Raw genomic sequence first — 13,839 nt, forward strand, 5'->3', positions numbered from 1 at the left:
AGCAGTTTCTACCTATAGATATAGACAGATACATGTACTCAGAACCAAACAGATGGACGCTATAAGAGAACACTTTCTGAAGAATGCTTTGCAGGCCAGGTGTGGTGGCTCATGTCTGTGATCCCAGTACTTTGGGAGACCAAAGTGGGAGGATCGCTTGAGCTTAGGAGTTCAAGACCAGCCTGGGTAACACAGGGAGGCCCCATCTCTACAAAAATTAAACAAAATTAGCCAGGCATTGTCACACATGCCTGAAGTTCCAGCTACTCTGGAGGTTGAGGCAAGAGGATCACTTTAGTTAGCCCAGACCACTGCACTCCAGCTGGGGTGACAAAGTAAGACCCTGTCACACACACAAATACACACACACACACACACACACACACTCTCTCTCTCTCTCTCTCTCTCACCCTCACACAAAAAGCTTTGCATAAAGTTTTGAGGGGCATTAAAAAATATGGCAAGTGAAATCGAAGGCAAAAAACATCCTAAGAAAAGCTACAGGGGCACACATAGGAAACATCCCAAGAAACACATACAGGGACAGTAGCTGAAATAAAACACCTTGCCCAGAACAGACAATTAAGGTATAGGGGTTAGAAGAAACAAACGTGACAGGAAAGGATGTGGCAGAATGATGGAAGGTGAAGAACCTTAGAAGTCATCCCGATGAGTCTGCATTTCCTACAGTTTATACTATTGCATAATTTATGTTGAAAATAGTGGTAGGGCCAGATGCAGTGGCTCACTCCTATAATCTCAGCACTTCAGGAGGCCAAGGCAGGCAGACTACTCGAGCCCAGGAGTTTGAGACCAGCCTGGGAAACATGGGCAAAACCCCATCTCTAATAAAAATACAAAAAATTAGCTGGGCATGGTAGCAGGCACTTACAGTCCCAGCTACTCAAGAGGCTGAGGTGGGAGGATCATCTAAGCCCAGAAGATAGACTGTGGTGGGCCAGGATCATGCCACTGCACTCCAGCCTAGACAACAGAATAAGACCCTGTTTCAAAAAAAAAAAAAAAGAAAGAAAGAAAGAGAGAGAGAGAGAGAGAGAGAGAAAGAAAGAAAGAAAGAAAGAAAGAAAGAAAGAAAGAAAGAAAGAAAGAAAAAAGGAAAGAAAAGAAAAGAAAAAAGAAAAGAAAAGAAACGAAAAGAAAAGAAAATAGTGGTAGGCTAGGCTTGGTGGCTCATGCCTATAATCCCAACACTTTGGGATTGCTTGAGCCCAGGAGCTGAAGACAAGCATGGGCAACATAGTGAGATCCTGTCTCAAAAAAAAAAAAAAAAAAATTTAGCCAGGTGTGATGGCACACGCCTGTGGTTCCAGTTACTTGAAAGGCTGAAGTACGAGGACTGCTTGAGACCAGAAGTGAAGGCTGCAGTGAGCTGTGACGGTACCACTGCACTCCAGCCTGAGTGAAAGAGTGAGACTCTGTCTCCAAAAAAAAAAAAAAAAAAGGAAGAAAGAAAACAGTGGTAGAAGGTTATTCTAGTATCTCTGAACTTAGATAAGAAGAGATGGATAATGCATCTTAGATGGTTGCTATCAGGCATGAGCAGAAAACAGTTGTAGAAGGTTATTCTAGTATCTCTAAACTTAGATAAGAAGAGATGGATAATGCATCTTAGATGGTTGCTATCAGGCATGAGGAGATAACAGCCTGAGCAACTACTACAGAACAAGAGGGAAAAATGTAGACCAAGAGACAACAATGTCAAAGATGGGTTGATCTTAAGACCAAAGAAAGGACAGTCAATAAACAGGAGAGACAGTAGAGACAAGAATAATAAAGTGGAATTAGGAATCTTATTGGAGAAGGTGGGGATTTGAGGTAGAATTATTTCATTTTTTTAGGGCTATAAATTTCAGAAGGTTGAATAAGCTTTTTTCACAAACTCTTGCATTTTTCCTACCTTGTGGCTTCTCAAAAACAAGAAAGCAATAACATAAAAGGCAGAATGAATAAATTATAAGTAAAAACAGGTCCCCAGACTGGCCAACGTGGTGAAACTCCATCTCTACCAAAAATACAAAAATTAGCCAGGCTTGGTGGCAGGTGCCTATACTCCTAGCTACTTGGGAGGCTGAGGCACGAGAATCGCTTGAACCCAGGAGGCAGAGGCTGCAGTGAGCCAAGATCACGCCATTGTACTCCAGCCTGGGCGACAGAGTGAGACTGTCTCAAAAAACAAAAACAAAACCAAAACCAAAATAAAAACAAAAGCCAGATCCTTTACAAACCTGACCCATAGATCTTGCTGTGGTTTAAACGTGTCCCCCAAAGTTCATGTGTTAAATACTTAATCCCCGATGCAAGTATTGAGAGATGGGACCTTCAAAAGTGATTAGGTCATGAGGGCGCTACCCTCATGAATGGATTAATGCTATTATCTAGGTTCCTGATAAATGGATAAGTTCAGCTGCCTCCTCACTCTCTCTCTTTTTCTCTGCTGGTACCCTCTCCCCCAGAACTGTAAGAAATAAATCTCCACTCTTTATAAATTACTCACAATTTATAGAAGCACAACATAAATTATAGAAGCACAAAATAAACTAAAACAAATCTCAAAATATTTTATGAACATATGCTTGAAACAAAATGTACACTTAAAATTTAAGAATTCAAATTAAAAGAATAAAAATTCTACATTACAGAACTTTTTTTTTTTTTTCCTCACTCTGTCGCCCAGGCTGGAGTGGAGTGGTGTGATCTCAGCTCACTGCAACCTCCACCTCCCAGGTTCAAGAAATTCTCTGCCTCAGCCTCCCAAGTAGCTGGGATTACAGGCACTCACCACCACACCCAGCTAATTTTTGTATTTTTAGTAGAGACGGGGTTTCACCATCTTGGCCAGGCTGGTCTTGAACTCCTGACCTTGTGATCCACCCACCTCGGCCTCCCAAAGTGCTGGGATTACAGGCGTGAGCCACCGCGCCCAGCCTACATTATAGAACTTTAATAAGCATTAGCTTATACACCATTCATAAACAATCATTACGATAAGCAATTACAGTTATATTAAATATGCTCCTGGAAGTTGAAAGAAGCAGGCTCTTTCTGTAGAAATGTGAAAAAACAGAAACCTATTTCTATAATCAAATCATAAGACTTTCCATAAAATACAACCTATTTTAATAGTGTACAAAAGCATACCTTTAAGGTTCCATCCGCTGAACAACTAGCCAAAAGCTTATCATCTGGTGAAAATCTGCAGTGATTGACTGAATTTGTATGACCAAACATGGTATTTCGACATTCTTTTTGATTCAAATCCCAAAGCTATTTGTGAAAGAAAAAAGATAAATAAACAACTAGTATTGAGTGGGGAAACATCAGAAATCATGTGTTCTTCCTTTTCTCTCATTTAAGCTTTTTGATTACAGAATGATGTTTAATTCACAGTAACACAAACGTATCAAACACAAAAGTATCAAACGCAAAAATGAACTTGTGATTAACAAGCAATGGGGCAGCCTTTAGATCAGCATGTAAATCTACTAAGGGACTCAAAGGCTCACCGAGGTTTTTAGGCTGAGTACTAAATAACTAACTAAACAATTACTACTTATTTTAATGGAGTGGTTTAGAATCATTATTATTTTACTCAGTTACAAAAAGCCACAATAAGTAATATATAATATAAATTACCCCCATATTTTTTAAATGTTAGGTTATCCAACCCTAAAAATGGTGGAGCAAGTAAAGTACCACCTCTAGGAAGCAATTAACCAAATCCAAAATGTGGCACATTCCATGGGACAAATGACTAAAGTCCTCTAATAAATCAATGGTATAAGAAAGCAGTCAGAGGAAAAAGGGAACTTTAATAGAATAAAAGAGACTTAAGAGGCAGAACAAATGCTACATAAAGTTTGTTTGGATTCTGATTCCAACAAACATGACAGAAATGTATGTTTTGAGAATATGGAATAAGTGAACATGGACCAAGTATATTACAAAACTATATTTTATTATGTTAGGTGTGGTAATAGTATGGTATGATAATAAACATAATATTTATATTTAAGCTCTCTGAGTTGCATGCATAAATATTTTGGGTGAAATGACATATTTAGGATTTGCTGTAAAATCCTCTATTCAGGCTGGACATGGTGGCTCACCCCTGTAATCCCAGCACTTTGGGAGGCTGAGGTGGGCATATCACCTGAGGTCAGGAGTTCAAGACCAGCCTGACCAACATAGCAAAACCCCATCTCTACTAAAAACACAAAAAATTAGCTGGGAGTGGTGGCCCACTCCTGTAATCCCAGCTACTTGGGAGGCTGAGGCATAAGAATCGCTTGAACCCAGGAGGCAGAGGTTGCAATGAGCCGAGATCACTCCACCACACTCCAGCCGGGGTGACAGAGGGAGACTCTATTCAAAAAAGTGGAAGAGTTTATAAGCTGGGCGTGGTGGCTCACGCCTGTAATCCTAGCACTTTGGGAGGCTGAGGCAGGCAATCACAAGATCAGGAGATTGACACCATCCTGGCCAACATGATGAAACCCCATCTCTACTAAAATACAAAAAATTAGCCGGGCATGGTGGCACGGCACCTGTAGTCCCAGCTACTTGGGAGGCTGAGGCAGGAAAATCGCTTGAACCCGGGAGGCGGAGGTTGCAGTGAGCCGAGATTGTGCCACTGCACTCCAGCCTGGCGACAGAGCAAGATGCCATCTCAAAAAAAAAAAAAAAAGGGAGGGGTATTTATAAAATAAGATTGACAAAATACTGATAATTGTTGAAACTAAATGATGGACACCACAGGGGTTTATATTATGTTTCCTCTCTTTGGGTAGGTTTGGAAAGTATAAAAAATGCAAATAAAAGGGATTATAGTCATCTCTGGTGATTTATGCTAATAAGATTAAACCCAGAAGAAGAAATCAATTATTCCCAAATGTTAGTTTTGGCAAAAATTATTTGGAAATGATTAGTAAGTGAGATATATCCTGTTCCTCATGTCCACTTCTGTCTTTGGCTCCTTTATCCCAGTCCTAGATAAACTCAATTCTTCAGATAAAGCAAGTTACATGAAGGCAGCTTCACGATTACATATTTTCACTGGCTTCTCTCTGCTCAAGAATCACAAGAAATGCATCCTAATAGTCCTTATGGTAATACAAGTAGTATAGCACATCTTAAAGTAAACCTTGTCCTTAATTAAAATGGCTTACTAACCAATAACCCCCTCCCACATGGCAGAGGCTTTTTCCTATATTTAAAAGGATGAAATATAGATTTCCCCAACCTACAAAATGCCAAAAACAACATCAAAAATTAGTCATAAATAGTATAACAGTCTTATTTTTTTTTAGGGGTACATTTATTCAAATAGGGCCAAGTTTTTTTGAGTAAAAGTGAACTATAACTGTGATATAATTTTATGTTACTACATTACTCTGTAATTTTGGTCCAATTCAGTGTTTTCAAATTGTGCTCTGCAGGGTCCTTGGGATTCTACAAACATAAATATGCCTAAAGAGCACTATGTGGTGCAGAGAGGTTAGAGATAAAAGGGAATGAGAGAGAATGAGAGAGGGTGGTGGGGGGAGGAGGAGGGAGGAGGAGGAGACAGAAGAAGAGAGGGAGGAAGAGAGGAAGGTCAAGAGGAAGGGAGGGTGACAGGAAGGGAAAGGGATAGAGGGAGAGAGACAGAGAAGAGGGAAAGGGGGAGGAAGAGAGAGTCAAAAAGAAATGTAGGTCCCATTCAGCCAGAGCAACAAGCTTTAACTCTTATACACACTGAGCTTCTGTATAATTTTTTCTTCTGAAAAAATAAATAAATAAATAAAAATTTAGCTTCCTGAACAGGGGGATGGAGACGGCAATTTTCAATAACTGTTTCAGTACTTTCTAAAGATAATTTTTCTAATAATTTATTTAAATGTCAAAACATAGAGTCTATGAAGTTTTCCAAACTGAAATGTCTTTTACTACCCCTCTCAAAAATATCATGTTCAATCGCAAAGATGGTATGATATCAAGGAAGAAAGGTTTGAAATCAAACCAAAAAACAATTCAAAAAAAGTTAGCAGATCTTTCTGGGATCCCAGAAAAGGTAATCTAGCTGTCTTTATCCACTTAAGAGGAAAAAAAGATACAATCAAACATTACCAAGCATATGTGGAATGAATTTCTGTTTGCGGTTATCTTTCCTACCAGCACCTTTTCTCCCTCCTCTCTGTGATAACAGAACCTCTCTTTTGAATTAAGCTGTACTTATGATTCAAGTAGTTGACCTCACTCATTTGTCCCACTTCCATATAACTAAACTTGTGAACCTTGGACAATCCAAGGATTCCATCCTACTGTCCACTGCCCTAGCTATGAGCATGTAAGCCAAAATGAGTCAAATAAAGTCTTCTCTAAAATTAGATCTATGGGTTCTAGGAAAGAGCATATTTCTCTTACTGATTGTGAGCTGTAAGGTAGCCACATTTTCTGCCACAGAAAGAGCACGCCTGAACCAACACAGGGGAAGGCAAGAGTCTGGAGATGGAAAGGGAGGTAGAGCCTGAGAACACAGTTTAAGCATTTGGAGTCAGCTATGCCTGAAGCCATGCTCCCTCTAGACTTTTCAGTTACATGAGCCAATAAAATATTTTTAAGCTATTTTTTTTTTTGCTTCAGCTAATATATTATTGTAGTTTCTATCACTGTGACCAGAAAGTCCTAATAGTAAGATACATCAGAAAATCAAAGGAGATACTCTGATGTACCAATCAAATTTATCTACATAATTCTCAATATCCACACTTACTTTGAGGAAGCAGTCACTTGACCCAGTGGCTAAGAGAAGACGACGACTACTGTTGGTGAAATGGCAGCAATTGACTTGCTCTGAGTGCTCATCATAGGTGTGTACTAGTTCCCCAGTCATAGAATTCCAAATCTAAAGAGAAAAGATAAAAAATTTAAAAATATCCATTATTTTCAAAAGGAGAACAGAGGGGCAAAGCAATGTCCGTTGCTTTGCAAATGCTATCTTATCCTGTCATGCAGATTTTCCTAGTTGGACAAGATGCTAATGAAACCTCTCTCCTTTCTAAAATATGGCAATATTTTGCCTCAATGTTTAAAATAAATTATTTGCAAATATACATATATGTACCTATAGCATAATTGGAGTGTCATGAACACATGACATTTCTTAAGGGCAAGATTTCACATGTTTATATGAATGACAGCAGGCAGAGAAGTGCTTTAAAGAGGTTAGCATAAGGCCGGGCGCGGTGGCTCACGCTTGTAATCCCAGCACCTTGGGAGGCCGAGGCAGGCGGATCACGAGGTCAGGAGATCGAGACCACGGTGAAACCCCGTCTCTACTAAAAATACAAAAAATTAGCCGGGCGTGGTGGCGGGCACCTGTAGTCCCAGCTACTCGGAGAGGCTGAGGCAGGTGAATGGCGTGAACCCGGGAGGCAGAGCTTGCAGTGACCCAAGATCACACCACTGCACTCCAGCCTGGGCGACAGAGTGAGACTCCGTCTCAAAAAAAAAAAAAAAAAAAGAGGTTAGCATAATAGACTTCTGGTCAGAAGGGTTGAGCCCAAGAACTGGCTCTACCACTTATGACTTGCGTGTCACAAATCCCTAACTTACCTGCATCTCAGTTCCCTCTTCTGTAAAATGGGGATATCTATGCCTCTTCTACACAATTTAAGATATCAAATGAGATAATGAACATGACAAGTGTTCTATGGACTTCAAGGTACCATGTAAACAAGTAAAGGCAGATTGCTTAGTGAAACAAAATAAAGGTTTTATAGTCTGAGAGAAACCCAGCTTTCAACCCTGTTACCGTTCCCAGTTAATGTAAGCTTGAGCAAGAGACTTCATCTCTGAATCTGCGTCCTCTTCTGTAAATGGGATCAACACTTAACCCTGCAAGCTGTAGCAGGAAATTGATAATGTAATATAACAGAGTGTGTAGTATAAAGCCTCTTATAGTGTTCAGTTTTCAGTAAAAAGTAATCATCATGTGGGGCGCGGGGGCTCAACACCTGTAATCCCAGCACTTTGGGAGGCCGAGGCGGGCAGATCACGAGGTCAGGAGATCAAGACCATCCTGGCTAACATGGTGAAACCCCGTCTCTACTAAAAATACAAAAAATTAGCCGGGTGCGGTGGCAGGCGCCTATAGTCCCAGCTACTCGGGAGGCTGAGGCAGGAGATGGCGTGAACCCGGGAGGCAGAGCTTGCAGTGAGCCGAGATAGCGCCACTGCAGTCCGGCCTGGGCGAAAGAGCGAGACTCCGTCTCAAAACAAAAAAAAAAAAAAAAAAAAAAATTAATCATCATTCTAGTTACTATGTAAGACAACTAAGCAGTCTATGCCATGTAACAACAAACAAAAGAAATAAATTACCTGATGAACCTTCACTGGGATTTTGACTTTTTAGAGGTACTAATGTCCTTTGGCATTTCCTTTGTATCTTATCAAAGCACTGATTAGAATCCCCAGAGGTCCAGAGAGTTTATCTTATTTTAAAGTTCTTTAATAGGTATTTCTACCTCTGGCTTAGAAAACAGAAACTCATTATTATTTCCTTTTACTCCATGTAGTTCTGACTTTGGAACTGCCCTCAGTGGCCACCTCCAAGTCTGACTCAGAGTCAGAGTAGACACTACAGAGTGAATTAACTGTTGGTTATAAAGCCACGAGTCCAATCTATCAAGAGGTACATTTTCCCAAGGTCTCAAATTTAGTCTGGACATTCCATAGCCCTCTTCAAGAAGGTGAAAACTTCAGGAAAATACCCAAGGCAAATTTCTTGCCCACTCCACCTAGCTAGATCCAGTACTCCAGATTTAACCTCTTTGAAAAAGGGTTAAAGTAAGGTCTCTCTTTCATGTATCAGTGATAACCCCCCCCCAAGCCTTCAGTTTCTCTTGAATTCTATGTTAGTATAAATGCTCCCGCTAGAAGCCAAATTTAGGAACAAGAGAATACTTAACAAAGATAAAAATTACTCTCTGGCGGGGCACGGTGGCTCATACCTGTAATCTCAGCACTTTGGGAGTCAAAGGCAGGCAGATCACTTGAGGCCAGAAGTTCAATACCAGCCTGGCCAACATGGCAAAAATTTGTCTCTACCAAAACTACAAAAATTAGCTGGGCATGGTGGTGCACACCTGTGATCTCAGCTACTCAAGAGGCTGAGGCATAAGAATCAATTGAATCCTGGAGGCAGAGATTGCAGTGAGCCAAGATTGCACCACTGCACTCCAGTCTGGGTGTCAGAGCAAGACTCTGCCTCAAAATAAATAAGTAAAAATTACTCTGTTTACTTTTCTCTATTTATTTTTTAGACCAGTAACATAATTATTAGTTTGTTCATCCATCTGGTTTTCCACTGAATATATAAGCCAGTTCATAAGTAAATAAAAAAAACTGGGGTTGCATTTTAAAATTGTATCTTATAACAGGAATCCCCAAGTTTGTGCAGCAACACTCCTAACCACAATGCACTCAAAGATTTCAACTGATATTTAACCCATGGACTTGTCTATTAATGGCAGACAAAACCATTAATTTGTCATTGCTTTTCCCCACTGCCTGTTTAATCCTGAGGCTGATCAACCTAGGCATTTTTGCTGGTGTTTAAAAATAAAGAATTTGCAGGCCAGGCACAGTGGCTCATACCTATAATCCTAACACTTTGGAAGGCTGTGGCAGGAGGATCACTTGAGCCCAGGAATTGGAGTTTACAGTGAGCTATGATCATGCCACTGCCCTCCAGCCTGGGCAACAGAGCAAAATCCTGTCACTTTAAAAGAAAAGTAAAGAATTTTCAGATAGTGTTAATTTACAATGGAGCAAGTTAGTAGATCAACAGGTGAGAGTCCTTCAACTCTACTTACTCTGGTCTCATGATTATGGAAAAATAAAATGAATTCTGTTGTGATTACAATTCAAGAGGAAAAGATTTTCCTACCTTCACTTTTTTATCCACTGAGCAGGTTGCTATAAATCTGTCATCTGTAGAGAATGCACAACAAAGCACTTCATCCTCATGAGCCTTGATTTCTAAAAGTTTCTCTCCTGTTTCAGCTTTGAACACCTGCACAAGTAACAATAAAATATTTTTATAATAAACTGCTTAACTACAGGTCATCATTCAATAAAAATCTTTGAGTTTAATCATTGTCATTTTGCAAAACAGAAAGGAACCTTGGCAAAGCTACTCCCAAAATTACAATTTCTGTCAGAATGTGTATGCCTTCACATAAATAGAGAACTATTCACTGTTAAATGTTTGTAAATATCAATGAAAATGTTACAGGATCTTTGGGGTGTTGTTTTTCTGGCCGGAAACTTCTGTGGCCGGTGGCGCCTTTGCCCCAGTTTTGCTTGGGCCCACTGGTCTTGTTTCACCCACTTGGCCTGACAGGCTGTATTCAGCTCACGCTACCAGCCTGGGTCCCAAGCCTGCCAAAGGCGAGTCAGGCATGGAACAGTGAGGCGTGTGTGAGTGAGCGTGGGGTCCAGCCACTGCGCACAGATGTGCTGACTGCTGCAGCGGGGCAGGCAGCTCCAGGTGCCAGCATGGGCGCTGGCTCTCTGTGAGGTTACAGCTGGACCAGGCACACCACAAGCAGCTTACACGGCTGGCACCAGGGAACACAGTGGTGCCTGGAAGCTTGGAGATGCCAGGAACCGCGGGGCCCCAGAGAGGGAGTCACAGCCCTAGCTTGGGGAGCTCCCAAGTCTGGGCTCCCCGAAGGGCCACAGCTTTTCTTATCTTCACTTGCAATGTGGCAAGCAAGGGGCATATCTCAGCCCTGTTTGTGTTACAGCTCTTTTAGCCTCACCATTCAGTGGGTCCCAAGTTCTTGTCCTACAACCAGAAGAATGTGGTACGCTGACAGGTGGAAGGTGAGCAAGACAAACAGGAGCGTTATTGAGCGATAAAATAGCTCAATAAACCTGCGGGGGGCAGCTCCTTTCCACAGCTCAGGAGAGGGTAGATCCTCTCTGCTAGGCAAGTCCTCCTGACAAGTCTTCAGCTATCAGCAGAGAGGGTAGCTCCTCGCTGCAGCTGGTCCTCCTGTCATCTGCACAGCTCTCAGCAAAGAGGGGGCGCTAGAGTGGGTTGCTCCTCTCTGCAGCTGGTCGTCCCAATGTCTGCTCAGCTCTGGCTAAGCCCGGGGCTTTTATGGGCTTCAGAAGGGAGGAAGTACATGCCAACTGGTCCATGGGCAGACATGGGCAAGCCTGGAAAAGGCAGTACAAGTTCCCACTCCAGTCCATTCAGTCCACACCAGCAGCCCAGCCAGCCCCCAGTCTTCAGGCCCTTTGTGGCCTGAAGGTGGGGCCTCATTGGTGACCCACCCCTTCCACCCAGGAACCTGTCTGCCTCCTGCTGCCATTCAGGGCACCCAGGCTGTAGGTGCCAAGGGGAGCCTGCAGGCCAGCATCAAACTGCCCTCAGCACCCCCTCGGCTTCCCTCCTATGCTCATCAGCACCCAAAGTCCGGAGGGGGCCAAGGCGGCAGGGGGCTGGCATGTCAGCACTGCCCCAAGCATGTGCACATCTGGCCAGGCTGCGACACAGCACCCAGGCTCAGCCCCAGCTTTGCTCTGAGATCGGAGTGGGTGCCAACAGTAGGGAGAAGTCAGGCAGCGGGAGCAGGCACTTCCAAGCCCACAAGGGTAGGGGGTCCTTCCAGGGCCCCCAAGAGTACAGGGATGCCTGAGTCTGCAGCCACAGCTTGGGCAGCTACAGCTGCACTGGGGGAAGGGCTCCTGCCTGCTCTGTGGAGCCAGAGGCCCCAGCCTGCAGCTGTGGCTTGGGCGGCTACAGCTACACCCAGGAGGGCAGGGCTCTGGCCTGCTCTGTGGAGTGGGTTCCCAGGTCCACAGCTGTGGCTTGGGCGGCTACAGCAGGAACCAGGAGCTCCTGCCCCAGTTCAGAAGGGGTGGGGCTCCTGCTTGTCCCCAGCTACCACCAGCTCCATGGAGCATGCAGCCCCAGCTGCGCCTCCCTGCTGCAGCCAGCATGATGGCAGTAGCCACTCCAGGCAGCCGGCTGCTGCCATCAAAAAGAAGTGTCAGAGCACAGCTTCAGCTCTTGAGACTATTTTGGCAAATTCTTAACAATCAAATAAAACATTTCATTTAATACGCATTCTCTCTGGAACTCAAAAGACAAGATTAATAAAATTAGTAATAAAGTACACATATAGACATAAGCTATGGAGTCATAATCTTGCAAAGACTAAAAGTATCCTAAATACAAGTTTTAACTAATTTCATCATGTTCTCTGCAAAATCAAAAGGCAGAACACAAACATAAAGAAAAGTACTCATTCATATTTTCTGAAAACAAAGGGAATTTTAAAGGAAATTCTTTAAAACAACTTAGGAAATAGTCTAGTCCAGTTCCTATTTACAAGAAAAAAACCTATGCCTAAGACTTTGATAAAATAGGTATTTTCTTAATCACTGTTTTTTAATCACAGCCCTACTCCCTGTGCTATGAAGCCCTATGTCTTCTAACAATTATTTCCTCACTACCCTTAGCTGACAAATGGATGGCTGCGAACTGACTGGTAGGGTAAAGGGCACTTCCTTACCACCTGTAAGTTTAGAATTAGGAAAACATGTAACTATCTTTTAAATCTCTAGAGAAACCTTTAATAAAATGTTCAAGAGAGCTGGATTTCTCTGTTATTTCTAAGTTGCAATTTTCTTGAATTTTAGGATTTAAACATATTCTGATCTGCACAAAACTGGATACATGCCTCTTTGAATTTTTCTCAAGAGATGTGTTTTACCTGTAAGGTTTTATCAGCTCCACAAGAAGCTATTCTCTGACCATCCTCAGAAAAGCAGGCATGGTAAACAGCATCTGTGTGGGGGCGGACAACCAAGCGGGAAAGATTCGTGATGTTTTTTTTGTTTCTAAAGACAGGGAAAAAAATGAACAGAAATTAAATAAATGAGAGTAAAAGTAACTATTTTCTTTCAGTAATAAAATAAACTGTCTTTTACATGGTTATGTTCCCCAAAATACAAAATTCTTAAAATCAAATTACTAACATGCAAATGACAGCACAGATCACCAAAAGAAAAAAAATAACAAAAGTAGCATTTGTAAGAGAAATGTTACCCTTTACCAAGCAACCTTTATCAAGCAACATTTGTGTTACAAATGTCACTGAGTTGGAAGAAATCTAATTAATCAAATTAATCAAATCTAGTTAATCAACATGTCACTTTCTATTTTCCTTTGATACATTAATAATGATACATGTGCAGATAAATCATTATGTAAGGATACCTTCAAAAATTCTCCATCTCTTTTTTAAAATAAAAATCATAGCAAAATGCTCATTTCCTAACTGAAGGAAACGCCCACCATTATAATGATGTACTTTAAAGCTGCTCTTCTCAGCCAGGCACAGTGGCTCATGCCTGTAATCCTTGCACTTTGGGAGGCCAAGGTGGGTGGATCACCTGAGGTCAGGAGTTCAAGACCAGCCCGGCCAACATGGTGAAACGCTGTCTCTACTAAAGATAAAAATTAGCTGGGTGTGGTGGCACGTGCCTGTAATCCCAGCTATTCGGGAGGCTTGAGGAAGGAGAATCACTTGAACCTGGGAGATGGAGGTTGCAGTGAGCCGAGATCGTGCCACTGCACTCCAGTCTGGGCAACAGAGCAAGACTCCATTTCAAAAAAAAAAAAAAAAAAACTGCTTATCTCAAACTACAATTATTCAGACATACCAAAAAGATAAAGCAATGTCATATTCTTTGTATCTTAATCTAATGAATATCAACTATTCCACTAGTATAGATACTATATTACTGCTCATAGTATCC

At 41.9% G+C, this 13,839-nt stretch overlaps 1 protein-coding gene across 3 annotated transcripts in view; it reads right to left on the minus strand.

Annotated features, from left to right (window-relative positions):
- Positions 1 to 13,839, minus strand: part of APAF1 (apoptotic peptidase activating factor 1) — a 94,997-nt gene that overhangs the window by 45,766 nt on the left and 35,392 nt on the right. For 2 of the 3 annotated variants that reach the window (XM_003259706.3, XM_030819787.1), the window contains 4 exons: positions 12,792 to 12,918; positions 9,950 to 10,075; positions 6,773 to 6,904; positions 3,160 to 3,285 (listed from right to left, as the gene is read on the minus strand). The exons of the other annotated variant lie outside the window; for it this stretch is intronic. In XM_003259706.3, coding sequence (XP_003259754.2) covers positions 3,160 to 3,285; positions 6,773 to 6,904; positions 9,950 to 10,075; positions 12,792 to 12,918 — 511 coding nt within the window. The remainder of the gene's footprint in view (positions 1 to 3,159; positions 3,286 to 6,772; positions 6,905 to 9,949; positions 10,076 to 12,791; positions 12,919 to 13,839) is intronic. 3 annotated transcript variants of the gene reach the window in all.

This window comes from Nomascus leucogenys, chromosome 10 (assembly GCF_006542625.1).
Source record: "Nomascus leucogenys isolate Asia chromosome 10, Asia_NLE_v1, whole genome shotgun sequence".
NCBI lineage: Eukaryota > Metazoa > Chordata > Mammalia > Primates > Hylobatidae > Nomascus > Nomascus leucogenys.